General features: G+C 40.5%; 2 protein-coding genes across 2 annotated transcripts in view; one reads left to right on the top strand and one right to left on the bottom strand.

Annotated features, from left to right (window-relative positions):
* The window catches only part of LAMA3 (laminin, alpha 3), a 118,773-nt gene extending 99,633 nt beyond the window's left edge, over positions 1 to 19,140 (bottom strand). Inside the window, exons 1-6 of the mRNA XM_009331488.1 lie at positions 18,994 to 19,140; positions 17,555 to 17,707; positions 5,858 to 5,975; positions 5,121 to 5,239; positions 3,372 to 3,542; positions 284 to 381 (exon numbers count right to left, since the gene is read on the bottom strand). Coding sequence (XP_009329763.1) covers positions 284 to 381; positions 3,372 to 3,542; positions 5,121 to 5,239; positions 5,858 to 5,975; positions 17,555 to 17,707; positions 18,994 to 19,140 — 806 coding nt within the window. The remainder of the gene's footprint in view (positions 1 to 283; positions 382 to 3,371; positions 3,543 to 5,120; positions 5,240 to 5,857; positions 5,976 to 17,554; positions 17,708 to 18,993) is intronic.
* Positions 19,141 to 21,018: 1,878 nt separating this feature from the next.
* Positions 21,019 to 23,300, top strand: part of ANKRD29 (ankyrin repeat domain 29) — a 50,295-nt gene continuing 48,013 nt past the window's right edge. Inside the window, exon 1 of the mRNA XM_009331489.1 lies at positions 21,019 to 21,102. Within this exon, the coding sequence (XP_009329764.1) occupies positions 21,019 to 21,102 (84 nt within the window). The remainder of the gene's footprint in view (positions 21,103 to 23,300) is intronic.

Below are 23,300 nucleotides of genomic sequence, written 5' to 3' on the forward strand. Positions count from 1 at the left end.
CCCATGTTTTCCAAAAAGAACTAAAGGTTTCTAAAAAATTATTAAATCTGCCAAACTCTTATTTCAATTAAAAATAAAAAACTAAGTCAAGACTTTTAATGATTGTATTTCACATACAATAGCTCTTGACATGTTTTCTTGTCAATCATTAGCAGATTCTAGTTTTTTAAATATAATGAAAAATCCCCCTAAGACTATATCATTCTATAATAAAAAAGGCATTCGAAAGCATTCGTGTATTGTTTTCCTCATATTAAATTAATGTTATGCTCAGTTTACTTACTGGTATTGGTTTTCAGCACTCTTTGCATTACATACTTCAGCATGGCCATGGCAAACACATCGACCACCTATACTGATGTCCTTTATACTGTAGTAATACTGTGGAACAAGCACAAGAAGTACATATAGATCTTTCCTTACTTGTATTATGTCAGAAATATCAACATCAGATTGTTAAATCTTGCTTATCAGAATTTTAAAGGCATGCCTTTACAAAAGGCCAAAGTCAGGCAGCCAATGGCCAAACCTCTGTTGATGTCTATGTCTCAGTACAAGTACCAGCAAATCAAAGTCAATACCCATGGGGTGCCTGATAGCAACAGGCTTGTGCAGCTCACACCAAATGCATATTGCTGTAGCTCTCCGTTTCCCAGCAGCTACACAGTCACCAGTACCCAAGCCCAAAGCTTGTTCAAAGCCAGCTTGAGGATGGAGATGTAAAGTACTGTCAAAGCATCAATTTGTGAGACCTTGGTCTCGTCAACAAACCAGACACGCTGGTATGGGCAGTGCAGTTTCCCCATTCTGTCAGACATGATCATTAAACGCTAGAAACAGACCAAAATCACCAGCTCAGTCAAAATCACTCGTGACTCAAGCTGGATTTGAAATTGTGACCTGAAGTTGAAACACTTTGTATCTCATCCTCATGCCTTGCAGGCATCCAGGCAACAGAAGATAAAAATTTAATTGGTTCAACTCAGTGAAAATATCATTACTGTATACATATCAATAGTAACTTCTGCATACATTTTTGTAGCTCAGAAGTTGTTTCCTTGTCTCCTTAGAGGACCAGGCAGAACGGAGAGCTGGTTGTAAATCTTGATCTCTATGTACCCCCAGAAAAATTAAAGGGGCAGATTTAATGCCACTGGAGGATGAAGAGAAAAAGGGTCAAAACATTATGCAGTTATGTCTCCTGTGCTCACTCTATTCACAATACAGCCCCTCTAAGAGGTATATATAGCCTCTCTCAGTGGTGATCCTTCCCCTCTACTCAGCACTGGTGAGGCCACACCTGCAGTGCTGGGTCCAGTTCTGGGCTGCGCAGCACAAGAGAGACATGGACGTACTGGAGAGAGTCCAGCAAAGGGCCACAAAGGTGATGAAGGGACTGGAACATCTCTCCTATGAGAAAAGGCCGAGAGAGCTGGACTGCTCAGCCTGGAGAAGAGAAGGCTCAGGGGGAAACTTATCAATGTGTATAAATACCTGAAGGGAGGGTGCAAAGTGGACGGAGCCAGGCTCTTGTCAGTGGTGCCCAGTGTCAGGACCAGAGGCAATAGGCACAAACTGAAACGCAGGAGGTTCCCTCTGAACATCAAGAAACACTTTTTCACTGTGAGGGTGACTGGCACAGGTTGCCCAGAGAGGTTGTGGAGTCTCCCTTCTTGGAGGTGCTCAAGAACCGTCTGGACATGGTCCTGCCTAACCAGCTCCAGGTGACCCTGCTTGAGCAGGGAGGTTGGACCAGAGGACCTCCAGAGGTGTCTTCCAACCTCAATCATTCTGTGATTCATTTCGGTTTCATATACATTCTCTACTTTTATGTAGGTGGAGTTGGCTGGGCACAGATGAGATGCTTCCCCAAGGCAGGGAGCTTTTCCAACTAGCTCTCTTTGCTCTAGGCAGGTGAAGAACAGTAGATGGGATATACAGACTAGGAAATATTTTTTGCCTTCTGAACTATCTCTATTCAATTACACATTAATTCCTAACTGTGCATACCATTTTCATACTGTAAGTAAAACCTATGCTTTCAGTGTTTTCAGCACAGCTGAAAACATACTTGACTGTTTTTTTGTATAAGAGTCTTCACAACCCAGTCTACAGTTTCATACAGCCTTGCAGAGCTACGCTTTACTACTAACAGTAATTGTACTGTCACTGGTCAGTAATAAGTCAAATTAGCAGTAGGCCAAAATGATTAATAGGCCAAACTGCCCCAATGTGGACATAAAACATACTCTGTATAATTCAGTGTGTCATGAACTCAAACCCTTAACAGGAGAAGCCAGGCAGTTACTTGGATAAGAGAACAGAAATGGTCTGGTTTTCATCTGTTTCTATAAGTTTAACACAAAGATTTTCCTTAAGAATATTAACTCTTTCCTAGACTTGGAAGGTCTCTACAATGAAAACTTGCGCTCTCTTTTAACAATTTCATAATAAAACACTCGACCTTTCATTCATCTATCCTACATCCCATGGCTATGATAACATCAGAAGTTCCTTATACTAAAGCTGTGCTGCTTGCCACGTAAGATAAATACTGCATTTACATCTGCCTGTGAGCAACATCTTAAAATTTACTTAAGACAATAAAGGTACCTAATGGGAGTGCTATCAAGTAACTGGAATAGTTTTATGTTTTTCAGTGCAGAAACTCTCACACACATTTGTGCAGTGCCTCACCCCAGGGTTTCCTCCAATTGTTACTGAATCTTCATTTTAAATGAAGAGGTTAAAAATAACAATACAATATGAAGTCTGCAATCTCTCTAAGTATATGAATTTCCATGTGGTGTTCCCTTGTGAGAGATCATTTTCCTTACATTTCCCCACTGAATGGGAGTGGGACTTTGGCTTTCAAGCTCTCGGATAGCCCAAAATCTACTGAAAACACCTAGGCATCTCAAACGATTTGTGGAAAGATAGTAACTTTCAAGTACGCCCTTTGATTCCTGCTCCTTCAGAAACTCAGGTACTGTTTCCTGAAAATCTTTCTTTGAATAAATACGGGAAAGTAGTGTCAAATAAAGCTGAAGAGATTTAGTTCCTCAGCCCTGCATAAGAGAGTTTAGATTTCCACTTTGGCTCCTTATAGCTCCCATGATGCACCCAACTTCCTTCCATATTCAAAAACAGGGAAAGAACACAGTCTGTTACAGAATCATTAAGCATTACTTCCCCTCCATAAAATCTGTGCTGACCCAGTTACCTTCTTGTCTCAAACAAACCTGGAGAAAATATAGGGATTTAAAGGTGGGTCACTGTAAAATTCAATTGTTAAAACATTCAGAATATTTTTGGGTCTCTAACATGCTGAATACAGTTGTTGAGTATATTTCGGTGAAAACAGTACTTACTCTACGGGTTACAGTGGGGTCCCGTTGAGCTTTCGATATCAAGTGTCCAAGAAGTGTATTAGTTCTGAGAAAATGAAGGCGAATGTTTGTTGCTTTTGTGAATTCTCGAAGACTAGGGGAATAAGTGAAGTTTTTCGCTCCTGGGCGGCCATTTACTAAAGATACTACAATCTAACAAAGAAGAAAGCACATTTTTGTTAAAATATATCAACTGCAAGTGTCAGCAGTGGCACAGAGCAAGATTAATAAAAGAATCCAAAAACTTACTATTGTTTCTGAGCATATTTGCAGTAACAACTACACATTTCATACTGAAGCCAGGACATTGGGAAAAATAGTGTTGTTAGTCTTGGACCCTCCTGAATTCTCATTACCCATATGGCACATTGGGAAAAAAAAGTGCCTCTATCTGTTTTGAAAACAGTAGGTGTAACACACAAAAAGTACATGGTTTAATAGGAAAAAACAATAGGAATAGTTGCAAATAGTTATATTAACAGCTGATAGTGTCAATGGGAGTTTTGCCTGAGTAAAAACATCAAGTTTTGGCTCTTTCCCAAAGCACATTTATTTTTGGGTTAAGGCACAAACATTCCTGGAAAATATTATTGTTACCAGGTCCAGTGCCTGGGAGCGTATTAACGGTCTTTTGGAAGAAAGTACACAGTGTTGCTTTAGAAAATCCCCTCACATGAAAGCAGGTTTATCTGACTTTCAAAACAAGGGCTCCGGTACTTTTTTATTTTTTAAAGAAACAGATGCCAGCAGCCTAGCAATCATGAATCTCTATTAAATTAACAATCCGGTGTGCATGTAGAGGACGGAGTATGAAACTTTCATTTATTTATAACTGACCAGATAACAGATTTCTATTTTCAAATGGCTCCTATGCTCTGAAGCACGTAATAAGGGAATGGTGACGGTTCTGACTGCAGCACAATTCCTTCAGGAAAAGTCATACAGCACATAATAGGGGATGGCACCAGCAGTGTTATTCTATGGAAATTATTCTCTACAGTATTTTATTAGGAAAATTTTACAGATATGTTAATAAACAAATTCTACTTTAATATGAATTAAAGATTCATAAAACCCCAGATCCATATGCTCAAAACTCTGGATAGCTCTTGAGCAGTTCAGATCTGGATTCTAACCACATCAAGCGTAAAAGGAGAATGTCAGCAGGAGCCATCAGCCCAGCTAGGAGTTTAACATTGATTCAAATAACACAAGCCACAGTTCTGCCTAGCAAGGAACAACAGCTAAAATCAGAGCAACATTTTCCAAACGCATGTATTGTATTATAAACATGTAGCATTTTATGTATTCTTTTCTTAAATAGCTACTTATTCCTGAATGGTAAATATCTGTTTCTACAGCCTTTACTCCCATGAGCAATTCTGATGCGGTAAGTACTGCTCTGTACATTGGAAATGTTCAGAAAATGCGGTCAACACCTTCCAATGCATATGGCTAAAGTGAGGTACCTAAATCGTGATAAAAATCAACACAGGTGGCTCTGAGCAGCCCCTACCCCCACAGGGAATGGTGAAAGTTAGGAGGAGCCAGCTCACCCTCCAAAAATCTCACCAGCTACTTAAGTGCTTGGTTATGGACTTACTAATGTAGATTCAAGCAGTCACAGCTGAAAAATTACTTCCAGTTCTATTTTTTTATTGAAACAGCAAACTCCTGAAACCAATGCTGCTTGCTCCCAGCATTACACGTTACTTTCCTAAAAGCACTTACCTCTCCGTTTTCAAGAGGCAGAATGCGAGAGTACTCTGTGGTGCAAAGGACATCGCTGTCCCTCCTCACCGGAAGATTAGCCTCCTTTCCGAAGCGCTCCAAGCAATCTGCTTTGGAGTCTAGTCAAGTGAGAACAAGATTATTTTTATGTGTGAAAATAAACACTATTGTTCTAATTTAAATTAACAAAGAAGTATCCCCTGTGCTTTCAGGTAAATTCTCCCCCATAATTGAATAATAACAGTGATTGCTTCGCTCAGCACAGAAAAATGGAAATTCCTAAAAACAAATCATTTCTTGTCCTAAGCAGTTCAGTGGTGCCTGACAAGACACGGCACAATATTTCTCATATCATCACAAAAAGCTATATATATACTCAAGATTTTGCATTTGTATTTCACCTTGGTTTTTGCAAGGAACTCTGGGGTCCCACGGGATGAAGGACACTGTAGTGTAGACACACCAAAAAACCAAGACAAACAAAACAAAACAAAAATTCCCAACAGACTGAAAAATATTGATGTACTGAGTTACACTTTCAAAATATCATGCTCATTTTTAGTTACACTCTTGTCACTAATTTATTGTGGATAACTAAGAGAAATGTATTTCACACGGACTGTCTTCACTGCAGTTGAAATCTTCAGCGAGCCCCATGGTCTGATTTTCCTGCTACTGGGCAAATGATTAAAGAAACCTGTCTACAAAAGAGTAGCGACACAAGGATTGATACTCACGAGCAAAATATTGCCAGGGAGTGTAAGTTCTTCCAAAGTCCACTGATCTTTCTAAGATCCAGAGATCTGGACGAGGAGAATTTGCAAACTTGATAAGGATATAGGCAACATGGAAGAGCTGGTAACAGAATATACATAGACCTTATCAGGAGCTTTTTGAACTCTATAAAAGTACCGCAATACTAAAACTAATGCCAATAAACACCTTTTCTTTGGTGTACAGTGAGAAGGTTATCCTCCGCAGTTTCATTCCCATTAAAATAATAGGCCAGATTCTCAGCTGGCTACCTCACCCGGCAACGTGCTCCAACACATTAAGAAAGCTGCAATAGGACTGTGTTAAATGCCATCTCTTACATTTCAGAACAGCTCTGTTTTGCACATGACTGATTGCTTGGGAAATTAGCATCTCAACTATCACTGAACTAAGATACTTTAGCAGCATCCTGGTACATCTGTGTGTTGCATTCCAATCATGTAATTGTGCTTGTAGTCAAGGAAAATCACAATGATGTAAGAGAAAATGCACACACCTTTTACACTGGGACTCCGTTGGTTGCATTTGATAGTAATCTAAGCCACCTGTTCCCCCACGTTAAGAATATTTCTAGATAATTTTGCTACTTGACAGACTTTCCAAGTAACAGAAGCAAGCCTCCCCAAAGTTTTGAGGGTATCAAGTAACACAGGAGAGATTCTTATGACTGGTAGCTCATTCAATGTCTGAAATAGCTCAAGGAGCTTCACCAGTCCAAGGTTCCCAAGGCCAAGAGTCCCATCTGGCTTCTTTAGGTGCTCATTGTGTATCACAGCGATAGACCACAGAGACAGAAAGCTTCCAAACACTAGAGCAAAAATGGATTTGACAAGAAAAGAAATCTTACTGTAAGCCTCTTGGAATAGTCCACAGTCATAAAAATGAGCACATCATTAAAACTACCTCTACACAAAAGGCTGAACACAGGTTGATTCTAAGGGTCATTTACAATTTAAACAACCACATATGATAGGTGGACATCCACATATGGATATGAGCCGTCAATAAAAGTGATCCAATACTGAGGGACAGTCAATATTCAAGTGAAGCTGCACCAGAATTTCCCACTCAACAACATAAATTCAGAATCATCTGCTTGCAAGAGATTCTTACTTTGGTGGAGGAGGCAGGGAGTTACCAGTCAATGGTCTGTCAAGTAACTCCTGCCGGAGCCCTCACATCAAATACACCCATGCAGTTTATCTTTGCTCAAATACCACAAATGTCAAAACCTTAAAGCTAATACTTTGCACAAGTTATTCGGCACCAAACCACAAATGCACACAAGCTCCCAACCACAAACTGGGAACAGCATCTGTTGCCATGCCTGGCCCATTCAGCTGCCAGCTAGGACCAATGCAATAGCTGTCATACAAGCTGGGGCCACCAAGAGCCAGACGCAAATGGTGAACAACACAGTGGAGCAGATACCTGGAAATATTTGTCCCAAACCAGTACTGCACATGCCAATCCCATGGCTACACGCACATTGCAGTCATATGGCTACATGCAGCCTCAATCTTCACACATCTATTTCAGACATCAGCTTCTGAATACCAAAAGTATTCACAGACGAAAGTAAAACCTTCTCAGAGAGAAATGGGAGGAATTCAAGGACTTCGTGGAGCATGCTCTCACAATAACACCTCACATTCCAGCAGAAGAAACTGAAGCTTTTTTGTTGTGCATTCATTTAATGCAGTATGTACAACTACCCGGGGCAACTGCCTGTTTTACACACACCAAGGCACTGCTGCAGCAGGTGTCGTACCTTGAAACCTACTTCAGAAACTGTTGATTTGCTGAATGTTGCTGACCTAGGTCAGTGGAGAGATAACTGGGGAAAAAAAAAATCTCTCATATTAGTGTTGGAATTTACCCTGCCTACTTAACACAGCCTGGCAAGCACCAACTTCACCTCCTGTGATAGTAAATTGGGTACCTAAGTAGCCAGACAGTATCTACATATGAAAAACGACTTTCTAAACAACAGTATCGAGCAAAGTAAGTGGCAGCCATTCTGTTGACAGAACCCAGAACTATGCACAGTGACTGCACAGGTGGAGTAATGCCCTTAAATTACTGGCAGAAAGTCTCTACGCTGATTGTCAGAAATAGGTGAATACTTCGGGGACTGTGGCAAGATTTGCTCTTACTGAGTTTCTGATACTCTTTGCCTAAGTAACTTCTGCTACTTGACTGGCAAGTTTCAGAGTAGGGATATTGACCATACAGACATTACATGTCATCCAGTATGGCCATTAAGTGCGAAGACTGGCATCATCCCAGGGAAGCATAATAGTTCTGAAATTCCTAAAAAAAAGTGCTTCGTGTTCTTGCTTTTGGCCAACTGACTCTCAAGGGGCATTGCCCTGTTCACACCAGGTTTGCACTGGGCAGGCAACTGCCTATCCATTAATAGTCTTGCTTCCCCTATGTTTTAAGGTCTTTGGGAGTCCCATCCTTACATGCATGTTAACAAGTGTGGATAACACCCTGTTATTGTGTTTAATCAAGACAAATGGTTTAGAAAGCTCAAGAGGAAACAAAAGCAGCATACAGAAAAGGTCCTGCCTTCTCCAGGGCCCCATTGCTTGTAGTCACATTGTGGAATCATTACAACAATGACCTTCTACCTACTCTCCAAAAAAGTAGATGACATCTGCTTCAGCTTGTCATACAGTTATTATATTCTTTTACGCAGATGCTACTCAAAGCGCTGACACAGCCAGTCTCGTCTCATAACAGGTGATACCTTCTCATAAGCATGAGCAAAATAGTAGCAGTGAATTCCATTTCCACTGTGCTTCCACACTGCTGAAGAAATATGAGACATGCTCACTTATAAATCACCGTCACCCTGGGCTATAACCTTTCATAAGCATCTAAAGGATGAAGTGGCCAAAATGAAGGCACACAACAGTAAAACAGCTGAATCAGCATGTGGCACCTGTCAAACACGTATATGCCACATCTGCTATGCAGCTGTGGAATTTGCTTAAGCCTATGACTACTCAATGCGTGTGAAGTTGAAGTGCTGTCCAATATGTGTACTATATCAGGAACCCCGCAACACGCTCCTCTAACAAGCCTGCCAGTGCAAGAACTGTCTCCCAGCATGACACTTTGCACACTTCCATATAAACCACAAAATGGAAGAAAAAATGTATGGCAACTTCAAACTACCGTTGCATATGAAAACCTTCAATTCACATGCAGCTCACCTTACATCTCATAGTTTGAAATACTGCTCGGGTTTGTACAGTCACATTCAGAAAGGGGAAAGGGATAGGTCTTGATAAAAATTAAATTAGTTTTAGTTCATGACAATATATCACCAAAACTTAGTCCAATGATTCGGTTCTGACCTGGATCAAGGATGCAGAATGATCACTATGATTGAATACTGACCAAGTTGATGAATGGTCTCTCCCCAGATCTGATGAGGCAACAACGGCAGAAAAAGAATCCTTGGCTTAGCAAATAAATTCTAGCTAAAGATAGAGGAGTAACCTTGCTGACATAAGACCTAGAAAAGCAACCATTAAAACCAGTTTTAATCACATATTCTAAGCTGGCATTTCACTAATTTAAATCTTGATCCCATTGCACTGACAGAAATAAGACCTACCCTGAAAAAAAGGCATAATGAACTCAAAGCAGTGTTTTTCTTCAGTCATTCAGTTTTGGGAAAGAAGTGAGTTTCTTCATTTTTTAAAAAATGTTTATTTGGTTGCTTTTAAGTCAAATTTCTTTCATTAAAAAACCAACCATTTTTCAAAAGGAGTGTGAAAAATGTAAGTAAGCATTAAAAATAACTGCTCTTTTGCTGCAAATCCATAATAGTAAAAAAAAATTCACAAAAAAATCTGAGATATGGCTTAATCAAAATTCTGACAGTTTTCTTATATGAATAAAGAATTAAGTTTAAAAGTAGAAACAGTATTTTGTTTCCAGTAATGGAAACAATCCACTCTGAAAATGCATGCTTTAAAGAGGATGTATTCCTGTAAATGTCCCAACACCATAACCTGCTGTAATCTAGCAGCATGGGTCAAAACCGATGGGTTGTCAACAGCTGGAATTTAACCAGTTCCACACTGATGTGACCTTTTCCTGTTCACTCAAGTTTGTTCAGATTTGAAATGCTCTGGCAGGCAGTGGCCTTGAAGATTTATAAAAACCCAGATAAAATTTTTAAAAAATCATCCAGTAGAATGAGCAAAATGTCTTGCTCTTCTGAGAATGGAAATTATAATTCAGTGTTAGGAATTACTAATATTACATTATAAAGAATCATTTCTATAGGAGCCCTTACAGGTGAATTTAAGACTGTCTTAAAAGAGCTCATTTAAATTGAATGAGAATCATGCTGTACCATTATTGTTGATGATACAATATTCATGATCTCTAACAGCATGCATACTACTTATTTTAACCCAACAGAAAGAAAACTTTCTATGACCCATAGCATTCTCATGAGAATTCTAAAAATTACAATAATATTCATTAAAAATCTTTTCTCCATTTTCTCCTTAAAAGTTTAAACAACTCTTTAAATAGAGGAATTTCCAAGGTTTGTCTGAATCCTGAAATACATATGCAGATGGAAGAAAGATGCCTATACAAAAGTATAGTACATTTTCCTCCATTCCTACCACCATAGACTCAATACAGAATACTAAAATACTGGAATGACTTATTAGTTAAATGCCGGACATGAACTAGTACAAAAGAAAAACACACTATGTTTTGAACAACCATTATGCTGTGCTCTGCACATGTAGGAAAGGATTGTTCTCCCATTTCGGCTCCTGAAGAATAAAAATTGCTGGTGTGGCAATAACAAGAACACAACTGAAGTCAGGTAGACCATCTATCTGATGTGTTCTGTAGATCTCAAGACGTGTTCAAAAAGATATCACAACAATGTCTCTTCATGTAATCTGAATTGTAGAAGTACAGAGAACAGCTGTTTCTAGCAGGATGGTATTTCCTTGGACTGTATTAGCAGATATATCTACACCGCCAAAACTTCTCTCAACATAATATGACTGCTCTTCTAGGCTTCTGACATTATCTTGAATAGCGTCACTGTGGTTGGCATTGCACATTACTCAGAAGACAGTGAGGTGCCTGCACTGAAGGACCTCTGCGAAAAATGTCCTGCATTAGCAGACACGCCACCTTTCTCTACTTGCTGGATACGTTAGAAAAGAAAGTGAGAAAGTGGCAGAAATCTGATGATCATTCAGTACCTAAACTAAACTTCTCGGACATGGACCAATGCAGGAGTGGGATTCAAGGAAGTGTGAATTGTGAACAGACCTTAGTGCCACTGATTTCACGGGGTTGGCATGTGCATGCCCATTAGTTTCTTAACGTAATGAAGCCTTAAGGTCTTGAGAATTGATTTTTCTCAAAGACCAAGACATAAAAATAACAATCTATTTAAATGAAATAAAAATCCCATGTACTCTGGTTAAAATGAAAGGCTTTGATTTCTTGTGGTTGCAAAGAGGTCAGCACCCCCTTTCTTCAGTGACCTCTCAGTAGGACTTGAGGCACCCTTGCAGACCCAGAAACTTAATAAAACACTCCTGACAGTCAGTATTTGGTAATCCCCAACAAAGTATTTTGCAGATGAAACTGTAATATAAAAAATGCCAGCTAGAGAGCACTGACCCAGCCTTTTTGGCAGTTGCCAGCTACTCTTCTGGGTATATGGAAAGGCAGCTATGGCAGAGGTGTAGAGAAAAGCCTATGTGGGTAGTATCTGAGAGGCATTAGATCCACTGAATGTGTTCCATACAGTTTAACAGCATACACATACATACAGCAATGCTAACAGCGCGTAAACAGTGACTGGAGACGCTCCCGTTGCGCAGCATGCAGAAGTCATTCCTTGCATGCCAGCTTCACAGTCCGGGGTGCAGAAGTCAAGAGTAAGCGCAGGACTTCCAACATTGTTCAGTTAGCACTGTACATGTTGTATTCATATCACTTTTTCACTTAACTAGCCACCGACGCTAAAAAGCTACACTTTTCTTTAGTTATGTAAGTCAGTGCCTGTGAACAAGCCTCATTGACATGGCTGGAGATGTTTTCTCTACCACAGTCAATGAGCAGGACCAGAAGGGAGAAGCCCTCCATGCTTCACAGGCAGTATTCTGGAAGGAAGGAACACTTCCCAAAATGAAAGGGTAGTCCATTGCCCAGGTTCAATCAGTCCTTGGACTTTTTGCCAAGACTGCAGGCAAATACATCAATGATTGTCAGTTATTATCCTGAAATTTCTCACGCAGCCACTTTTCCACTGGGATTTGGACAAAGACCAACTCAATGCTCGTAATTATTTCTTACATATGGCCTATTTCTTCACAGAACACTGAAGCTATTCATATGGGAAAGGATTCGTACGATTCAGACCTCAGTTGTCCAGGAGATAAACATCCCCCTGTGAGGGCTGCAGTCCAAAGTCAAAAGAGCACAGTAGCACTGTCAGTGCTGGAAGGAAACACAGGGAAGTGCGGAGGGTTGGAGGCTATCAGCAGAGGTTCTGCTTTTACTATAGAGTTGGAAGTGAGGTATTTAGGACAATATATCACAAAATGAAAGTAACATGTAGGAATGGGCGTAGGAAGGGAGGTGGGAGAAGCAGAAGTTCAGACATCGAGGGAACACAGATCTTCCTAAAGGGATGCTGAAGAAGAACTGGAGGAAGACAGTGTCAGGAAAGCTAAAGAGAGCACGACTTGAAAGATTTTTTTCTGTACATTTTGAGAATAATAGCAATTTAATACCAAAACCACATTTTAACGCCAATGGCATAGATCTATTAATGCAAACATAAGAAAAAAGTTACTGAGCCATTCAAAAGTTCTTTAATTAAAACTTTAAGAAAACACAACATATTACCTACATCTTAAAGGATAACATATGAGCAAAAAAGGATGTAGTTAGGGTATTTCCCTGATTAGGGCTGGCAGCTCAGAATGAGCTGCTTGTAGCATGAGTGAGGAATAAACGCAGCGTGCATTACCCGATACAACTTTCAGAAACTTCTATCAGACACCTGCTACTTGATCAGCTGAAGCTGTGTTAATCTAGAGTTCGCAAGTAGATTCACCTTACTGCGGTATGAGCCACAATCAACTAACTTCAAAGCGTAGTGTTTTGTGGCATGATCCAAAGTCAGCTTCCTACACAAACTAAAGTACTCAGAACCAGAGTTCTCTAATATGAAGTAACGCAAGATTCTCTGTGATGTTAGCATCCCCATTTTGGTGTATTGCAGGGACAATATTTTACCTTCCCCAGACCTAAAAGCCCCTTTTCTCCCCAGCGTGAACCACAACAGCAGAGCAGGGGTCAGTGCAGCTGCGGAGGCAGAGCTGTGCAGGGGTTCCAGAAGACAGGCTTTGTCTCACTGCTGGGGCAGTTCTGTAGGACCACAGAAGCTTTATGCAGTGGTTCTCGTGCCCTAATTTGTAGGACTTCTTGGTGTTATTACAGAGGTTACACAATTCCACACCGGAGCTGGGTCTAATTTCAGGGTCAGCGGTAATACAAAGTCTTCAATAGTCAAGCACAATGAATGCAGTGACTATTTTTGGAAGCCCAGGTCAATGCAGCTTATGATGGATCTCCCACCACCTTGACAGTTTGTCCCTACAGGAGAAGGGCCTAAAGGACATTTTAGATTATACAGAATTATAGTTAAATTAACTGTAACTTCAGACCCATTTTAAGAAATTATGTCAGATCTTTCGTAAGTTAAGAACTATCGCTTTTAATAACAACGACGAGCAATAGCTGATTAATATTCCCAACAACAAATATTGTTTGTAAAGCTATGCACATAAAGTATTGCTATCAAATATAAAAATTGAAGAAATACCTACCATATAAAAGCAACTCAGAACATTTGCCAAACTGTGAGGCTTTTTTACAAAATGTTTACATACTTTAATTGGCAGATAACATAAAAGAATCAAGTCCTCCACAGGCCATACCACTTATCTGAGATTTATGGTTGAGTTTCCCTCCCTCTCTAATAAAAGTACTAATTTGGACATTACATTCCACTGTGTGCCTTTAATTTACAACAGTGACTAACAATATCACTACATAAAAACTATTCAACATATTAGTGCACAAGACTTCACCAAGTCTGAGTCTTTCAGCACTATATTACTACCACAAAAGCACAGTAAAGAAATGACACATAACTAAAAGCAACAATAAAATTTGTGGACTACTTTTTGAAGTGTAACAGTTAGTTAGACATTTCTTTTTCATCATACACTATCATGCTACCCTGAACCTTCATCTTCTACTTCTGAAGACAGAATTCAGAAAAATACCTGGGGGAGTATTACTGTAATACCTGCTGAGCATTAAGAAAGCCAAAGATCAGGGCACACCTGCTAAAATTAGGCAATCCAAAGAGTCAGGGGAAGGGTAATGAACATAAGCCAGACATTCTGGATTCAGAAGTTTAAAATATGTTGAAAACTACATTGGGAAAATCAGGACCAATTAAAGGAATAAATGAGACTTCATTTGATCCAAATATTTTAAACAAGTCAGGAATAGCCACAGTATAAGCAAGTATGCTAACAGGGTGGAGAGACTGCCTCAGGGATCAACATTATAATTATTATTCAGGACTGTGATTGATTAGAAATGTAACTATAGTACAGAAAGTCAGAAAGGGAAGTAAAGCGGGGCTTCTGCTTTAAGGTTTTTGCTTTTTCTCATATTACAAAGTACAGCAAAATGATCATTTTTCTAGCAGAAAGATTTAACATCCTGAAGGGATTTTGACTTTCAAAATCACCCCTAGTCCTTGTGAAATAGAAACAGGTGGGTGTTCTGTTCCAACTCCATGGTAGTGAGCGCTCAAACCTCCATCATGGTGCAACTATTCAATTAAATATTGTCATCAGACCACGGCAAAGGGCTCCACTGGGACTCCGCTCTCAGTCTTAAAGATATAATGGCAGGAACGCAGCAAATGAAAAGCTTTTGACATTGCACTAAGTTCTGCTTCCTCTAATTGTGAATATTTGATGACCAACTTACAACTCAGTCATTGCTTCCCTGCACGCATATGTACCTTACTCTTTGTCATGTTCTGCACATGCAAAAACATTCCCATATTTTGTTTGCAGAAGAAGGTGCCTTGTGTCAAAATGAAGAACAGGATAACTATTCAGTGAGGAAAACTACATCCCCACTTTCAGTATTACAGTCTGTGGTTCTGCAAGCTATTTAGGCACACATCTAACTTTAAGAACATTTATTTTTCCTTAAAAGCCAAAACCTTCATTTCAGCTCACTTGAGGGGGAATTGCACTCTGAAAATTTCTGTCTCTGTCAACTACTGAGAAAGTCCGCATGACTAACGCAGACTAAGCTCTTAATTTTTAGGACCCTGAAATAAGGTAAGGTGAATTGGGGTCTCAGTGTTTACCTGTTCGCTTGAGTAGACTTACTCTGTCACAGTAATTTCCTTCTTCATTATTAGTATTGTGCACTACTATATGAATTTGGGGTGTGAGAACACTAGGCAAAATGTCAAAAGTGAATCTCAAGTTCAAACAAATCCTGAGATTAAGGTTTAACTGACTGAACGCAGATATGAGATAATGTCTGTGAAGTGGAAAAAAAAAAAAAGAAAAAAAGAAAAATCACATGAACACGCTAAACCCTCATCCATCCACCAACTAAAATTATCCCTTCCTGATCACAAGACCTGAAGTCATTTTGACCTTTGTCTTGGGTTTCCCTCGTTTCCAAGTAAGGGAATTCAGAGTCATCTTTCCAAGTGGTACCAGAGTAAAGAGAAACACACAGCCTCCCGCTGAGAAATCCTTTAATAACTACAAGAATTTTAGCACGTAGTGGTTGGTCTCCAAGGAGTCTCATGAGAAGAGGGCACACAGTCCACATCCCTCCTCCAAAGGAGGGCGGTTTCTCAGAAGTTTACTCAACACACAAATGATAGGGTGTCTGTCAGTAGGTCCTCCAAAGAAGCTAACAAGTACACAGTGGGAACAGAAGTTTTGGATGGAGCAATATGCTACAGAAGTGGATGATGATGATGCACAAGTGTTGGTCACAAATACGCTGGACTACACTGCAAGACAAATTACAGCCTGCAACCTAAACCTGCGTCTTGCAGAGACCACAATGAATGCAAGCAGCTCAGAAGGTAAGGTCTGCTTTACTGGGAGGTGATTGCCTTCCCATGCCTATTCATAGCACCCTTCCCTGCATTCAGTGTCCCTACTCTGTATGCCCAGCCTGAAAGACACACTTCCCTACAGTTTGCTGGGAAGAATGAGCAACTCACTTCACAGGAGCACAAGGCACAACTCTACAGTGTAACAGAAAGAGCAACACAACTCAGAGATAGGTCCGACCACTGTGTACTAGGCTAATGTGGACACTGTGGCCTAAAAATTCATCAGCTCCTATGTAGCTCTCCCTTCTTTCGTGGTACAGTGGAGAAAAGCAACCAAGAAAACAGGCATGTTATTAATTTAATTAATAGAAACACAAATTCACAAATTCAAAAACCACAGTAGTTTAGTTTAACTACTGATATTCTCTATCTTGTCTAGCATTTCTGCACTGCTGGTGTACGGGATCCGAAAACACCGAATTAAGATATCCTCAAAATGAGAGCCATTCTGAGGCTCCTGAAGGACAGGAGCATTAAAACCCCATATAACAGAAGTAGTAGAATGGTTTTGCACCTGGATCCCCAACAAAATGGCAGCTAAGTCTCACAGAGAAACTTTTTTCCTTAGTTATTTCTCCCCTTGCTGTCAACTACATTGAAAGCCTATTAAAAAAAATCCTGTCCTATATAATCAGTCAATAAACAGTTACTCCTGTCCAAAGTACATATGCATATGTATATTATGCAGCCCCCAACATATATTTGTAGCCATATGTTTTCAGCTGGTGTGAACTTGCAGAACGTAACTAATTTCACTGGATCAGCGCCCAATTATGGCAGCTGAGAATCCGTCCCTATGACTTAAAACACAAATACAGAGGCTTTACTGTTAGCTACTTGCCTATCGCCTGCAGAGGAAATACAGGTGTTCATGTTACTGTCATATTACTAATTCATATTACACTGGTTTTGCTGTCCCTCCCCTTTTAGACCATGTTATCATTATTTTTCTGTTCTAAGAAACTGTCTATCTTGAAGATCTTACTGGATGACAGAGAAACCAGAAGGACCCCTGAGGCAAAAGCAGACTCCAAACATTATTCTCAAAATGTGTGTATGGTAAGAGATCATGAAATATCTCTCCCTGTGGGCCCATGGAGAAGGAGAATATGAAATGGGAAGTAGAGCCCCAGTTTCAACTGACTAATCCCCCTGGTAACCTCAGGTTAACGAATTACAGTGTCTGCGCAAGAGAGCACAAAGTCATCGAATCACCCACACCAAAATTCCTGAGGAAGATAATCACTTTAATAAAGTTAACTTGGTAAAAAAATACAGAACATAAACCAGACAAAAAAGGTGTGGTGCTGGAAGTTGAAATCATCAGTTCAAACATCTCTCCCAACTGCAGAGCTTGTATATAAATGCAAGAAATGATCAAACCTCACCCAATAGCTCATGCGTTTACCTGTCCCAGATCTAAAGTGACATTGACTTCGTTGTACTTCAGGCCCATAGAAAGAGGAGGACTTTGCCACCAGCGCTCCGTGCCATCAATTGCGTTGGTTACCGGGTGAGCTTTATTGGGATCGGCAGCATTGCAATAATCACAGAACTGTCCCTGAAACACAATAAATTAAAAAGATGGTCTCAGCTGAAATCTTATGCGCTGCAGAAGCATGCTGCTGTTAACTGAGATTCTGAACTGGAGCGTTGACTAAAAGTGGGCTTAAATTTTGTTTCTCTCTTTATATAGTGTAATTTTTAATGTATAAATGATTCCCCTGGTGATTAAATTACACACTTATACCCTGAAACACACTAAATTTTATGTTAAAGACTAAAATTTCAGAAGTCTCTTTAAGGAAACTACAATAAGTCTTTGTTTATTAAGTAATTTATTGAAACTTTGGTGAAATTACTTATATTATGTCTGCAGGAAATTAATGAAACAAAGATTCTTAAAACTGGATTAAGACCAACACACAAATTATCCTCAATTATCCTAAAAGACCGTGAAATATCCACACATGTACATAGCCTGTTATTAATAAAACCATAAAAAACACTCTGTTCCTTGCCTGTAAGTTTGGTGTTACAATTTTATAACAGTGCTTTCATTGTTTTTCATGCCGTTATAATACATTCTGAATCAGAGACTTCTGAACAATATGTACTCATGGAAAATGCAATGGACCCTATAGACTGTTCCCTTTAAGTTTCCGTTTGAAGAATCCCATCGTATCTTCATTTGCAGAAGTTACCGCCCAATTTCCAGTCCACAACTAAAGCCACACTCCAGAGATGCCCTGATAATCTCTCTTTGATAGTTTCTAAAGCTCTTTGTACCCTTCTGTACAATAATGATGAATAAACGTCAGGAAACTTAATTGTCTTTTAATTTGGCATCTTGGCTTGCCCCACAAGTACTATTTTTATCTTCAAGAAACTGCATTTTACAGTCTACTAAGATCAATGCCGAAGCATTGTAATTAGTTATTAAGGGATCTTTTTAGTGTCCCATTCACTTCTTACTCCAGTCACTGGGTGGAGATAATCAGTGAAAATGCTAAACTGTGCCAGGCACAGATCTTTGTAGAACCCCAACAGAAAAATGACGTTTTCATGAAATGGCAGTACCCTCTTAACGGTTACTTCAGTTGGACAGTTGCTTAATCCATTCAGCCTGTGAGGTCCTGACACTGTGTTGGACCCGTGTTTTAAATAAGGTAATATTGGCACCATTCTCTTTATCAGCTAAGCATATTTTCGTCAAAAAGATGTGACAAATCTTTTGTTGTTTCTACAACCCACATTGCCTGGCATGAAGTATATTCCTAGCTTTTAAGTATTAACAGAATCCCATATAACTGCCATTATTTTGTTTGTCACTGCTGTCAGACTAACCAGTGTAAAGTAACTGGAGGAATCATACTTGTCCACTTTTAATAGAGGAATAACATTAGGGCTCTCACATTCTTGCTGGGTACAGTCTTGCATGCTTGGCGAATTGAAGATGTTTATCTCTAGCAGAATTTGTTTAACATCTGCCATAGTTACTAATGGATTGGAAAATACTTCATCATTCTCATGTGATACAAGTACACCGTCTTGCGTCTTTCAAATACAAAACATAGATGTTCACTGCATATTTTTGCAACAGCAGTAATAATTTCAGCATCTGCATCTAGCAATGCTTCCATCCTCATCCTGCTCTTCCAGAAAGCCCAGAATATGATGTTGTTTCCAGAAGACTTGACTACCATTAGCTGTTCTGATTCAGCACTGCAGGTGTCAACCTGGCTGAAGGTTAACTCTTGAGAATTCAGAGTTTTTTTAGAGACTTACTAAATCCTCACATACATAGGTTGGTTAACTATGTCTGGCATCATGTTATAACACGATTCTCCTCCAGCTCCGTTCGAGAAGATGGTTTGGCTGATTTTCGTACAAACTACAATATGCCAGAACACTGCTGGATTCAGATACAGTTTGCTGCAGCAGACACCACATCAGCCCGTGCTAGCTACAGGCAACGCTGCCAGTTTCTGCAGTGATGACACAGAACATCGTGTCACTATCTGCAAAATCAATACACTGAGAAATCAATCTATGCACCAACAACTGCAGTTACCACCACATCAGAGCATCTTTCTTGACAAATGCATACTTGGAGTTCTGACGTATATATGTTACAACAGTACAAGCTTCCCCAAATAGTTTTATAAAGTGCATGGAACGTTGTCTTTAGATCTAAATTCACGTTCACAATGATCAGGCTGGAAATACACAGGAAACAGTTGCTGCTACAGCAGTTTCAGCTCTGATCTGGAAACAGCCTCAAAGAAAGGCTGAATGAGCAGAAAACAATGGGGAGTATTAAATGCAAGTTGTTCTGATTTACATGCACCTATGTGATTTCAGTATATCAGAGCACTTGATCTGAACTGAAGATACCATCTTTTTCTTTTGGGGCACATAATTCAAAGAATTTCATTGCAACAGCTGGAGTTTCAGTTATTTAAAGTACATTCCAGCAACCCTGCCAACAAGGCAGCAAAACAAAAAATGAAAGAAAATAAATTATTGGACAGAGCAGCCTTCTCTGCTTCCCACTGGCAGTATCTCAGGCACGCTGTGCTCAGCCTGTCTGCTACGGGACACGTCTCCATTCCAGGAGACTGGGCCTTGAGTCTTTGTTTGATTTTGGCTGCAGTTCATCAGGCAGGCAGGTGTGCATTTGCTGGTGACCTTGTTACCCTCCTTTCCCCTGGTTCTCCTGAGTGAAAGAGAAAACTGGAACTGCATGAAGGAGTTCGTTGAAATACGCCGGTGTGGACCAGAGACACCCAGGGATGAAAATGTCTCGCCTGTAAGTTATAGAAAGTGATAGCAATGAAGGATTTGTTCACTATTTCATAGCTAGCAGTTCTGCACCCACTGGCAGGGCAGGACAGGTTGAACTTCAATTCACACCCGCGCACCACTGTGAACAGACTAGCAGACAAAACCAGGCATGCCGTTTATCTGTCAGTTGCTGAAATATTTTACACTGCAGTGCATCTCTTCACTCAACACCGTTCTTATTAGGTCATTGTCCCACTCGCCAGTGTGCTAAATAAGGGAAACATACTGCTTTCCACAGCCTATGTCCATCACTGCCTTAAGAGCCTCAGTTGAGCTGCCTGTGAAGGGACTGTCCACCCCACCGATCACCTCTCAGAAGAGCTTTAAACAACCTCCAAACACTCCTTCTGGATTTGCCGGGTACTACAGGCTTCATTAAAAGACACAACACCAAATGACAAGCTGAACGAGAGAGGCCAATGGCAGAGCAGTGGAAATGAAGCTGGGGCTGCTCTTCCTCTCTTTGGCTTATTTTCAGTGCTTGGGATAGCCCTGGCAACAGAGCTGCCTGCCCCCTTCGTCACAATGAGGATCACCCTCTGCGACTTCTTTCCAGTTCCCCTATTCATAGAGCAACAGCTGCAATGCAGCCTTGTAGAGACCCCAAAAGTGAGTGACTCAAGTGTACGGCGTTGCTTTAACTTGAACTGGCCTGACACGGCAGCTATTACACCCATCACTTTATGTAAAAGCCGCATGACCTTCCCTCAGACTCTTAAGAAACAACACGTGAATACTTATGTTGATTTTAAATCCTTCTATGTAAGCTCAGCTTCTGTAAGAGTTTAATGCACTTCTCTCCAATTTTCCACGAAAGAAGAGATTCTCTTATTTACAGTGTCTTTGAACTTGTGAGGTGGAGTGGCTTGATAATGCATACATTGTGCTGTTATCGCATTTTCCCGTGGCTGGATTTCCCTGGCCTTTTGAAAGACTTTCCAACCCTTCTTGAACCACAACAACTACTGGTAAACCACAGAAGTATTCATGTTATGTATCTCAATAGAGCTTTGTTAAAACTGGAGAGAGACGCTGCTGTATCCGTGCTTACACAAACGCTGTAAGAGGCACAACATGCTTCCTTGTGCCAGGACTGAGCTATCAGTAGTCCTTCTGGGAACTTGAATTGGGCATGAACCATCACTGCCCTCTAACCTAGGACCTGTAAGGCAAATATTTAACAAGAGGAACTCCCCCCTTTCTAGCCTCTTCCTCTATACAGCAAACCCTCATTTCCAGTTGGGTGTTAGTATATGAAGGAATACATAATTACATACATAATACATAAGGAATTACAAAAACCAACAATGGCAATGCACATCACACAACAGGCTTCATTCCACTTGCTTGACATGTTTATCTGATGTTTGCTTTGGCTGATTTTTGTTATACTGTAATTTCTGATACTCCAAGGCATGTTAGTATGAGATTTCACTGCAGCAGTGGGCTATAGCATGTTGCTGAGAGATTATTTGGCTTGCTATTCACCTGGTGGCATGGTTGTTTCAGGCAACTTTAAACATGGGTGTTGGGTTCAGTATGGAGGGATGGATGCCTAAACTTCAGAGGTGTGTTAGAAGACCAAGCAGTTTCCTGATCATCACAACCTTTTTTTGTAACCTTAGTTTAAGCATGTAATACCTGTGACCGAGTTTTCCTATCAGTAAAACTGTGTATTACTCAGCCTGTAAGCATCTCCAAAGCACTTTGAGCTTTTTATGACGGAGGGCACTACACATATGTAAGGTAAACTGAGATTTCACGATGAGGCAGGGCGGCATGGCAGAGAGAAGTTCAGGGCAAAGCACACTGCTGGCTATGGCTGCCTAATGAAGTGCGACGGCAGGCTGTGTGATGGTGCATGCTCCCTTCTGGCACATGACAAGGAGTACATACGCTGCACCTTCTTAGTCCTCTCCCCCTTTCTTGAGCATCTGTCTCCATTAGGAAATGAGACGAAAAACTCTCTTATCCATTGCAACCTCTTCTGAAACCAGATATTAAGGGTTATTTCACTATTAAAAAATACAAACACCTCATAAGACTTCGAAATACTAACCCTTCTTCCAAGATGCTAAAAATTTACTTGCATTCTTTCTGTATTGCCTGGAGTCAGAAAGTGGACTTTAAAGCTTTCAAAATCCCTTTCAAATTGCAGTTTCATTCTGGCTCTCTTCTCCTCCCACCAAGAGAGAATACAAATAAAATAACTTCGGAAGGTCTGAGGCTTTAGGAAAGTCCCCCCCTTTAACAATGTTCTGATCAAACTGATACTGAACATCCAGCGCAGCACATCACAGAGTTTGGTGCATTTGTTACTCCTTCCTTACCCTCTAACAGACATGTTCATACAAGTTTCTAGCAAAGGAAAAATGTATTTCCATTAACCCTTTGCCGGGAGTTTTGCCGTTTACCGTTGTCTTTCTTGTGACTGGCACAAAATGCGCGTAATAATCTTACGCTATGCTAGGAGAGAACATCATCACCCTCACCGCCCTGTGTGCTTATACTCCTTGTCAGAGTCCCAAGGAATCTCTGGCTTCCTCCCACAAGCAATGCAAAGCACAGACGATGAGCCTCGCATTTAGTGCTTGTAAAATACCACAAAGCCACCTGACTAAAACCGGACCCCTTTTCCCGCCGCCCCCCGGAAAGATGCCCGCTCTCCAGTGAGAGGTTACCAGTGCAGCGCGTCCCCATCCGTTCCCCCCTAGGCTCACTGCTTTACTCCCAGAAGCATCACGCTGCTCCCCGCGGACCAAGGGCCAAGCGCTGAGGCCACAAAACACCGCCTGGGTACTCCCTAA

Source organism: Pygoscelis adeliae, unplaced genomic scaffold (genome assembly GCF_000699105.1).
Source record: "Pygoscelis adeliae isolate BGI_AS28 unplaced genomic scaffold, ASM69910v1 Scaffold108, whole genome shotgun sequence".
NCBI classification, from domain to species: Eukaryota; Metazoa; Chordata; class Aves; order Sphenisciformes; family Spheniscidae; genus Pygoscelis; species Pygoscelis adeliae.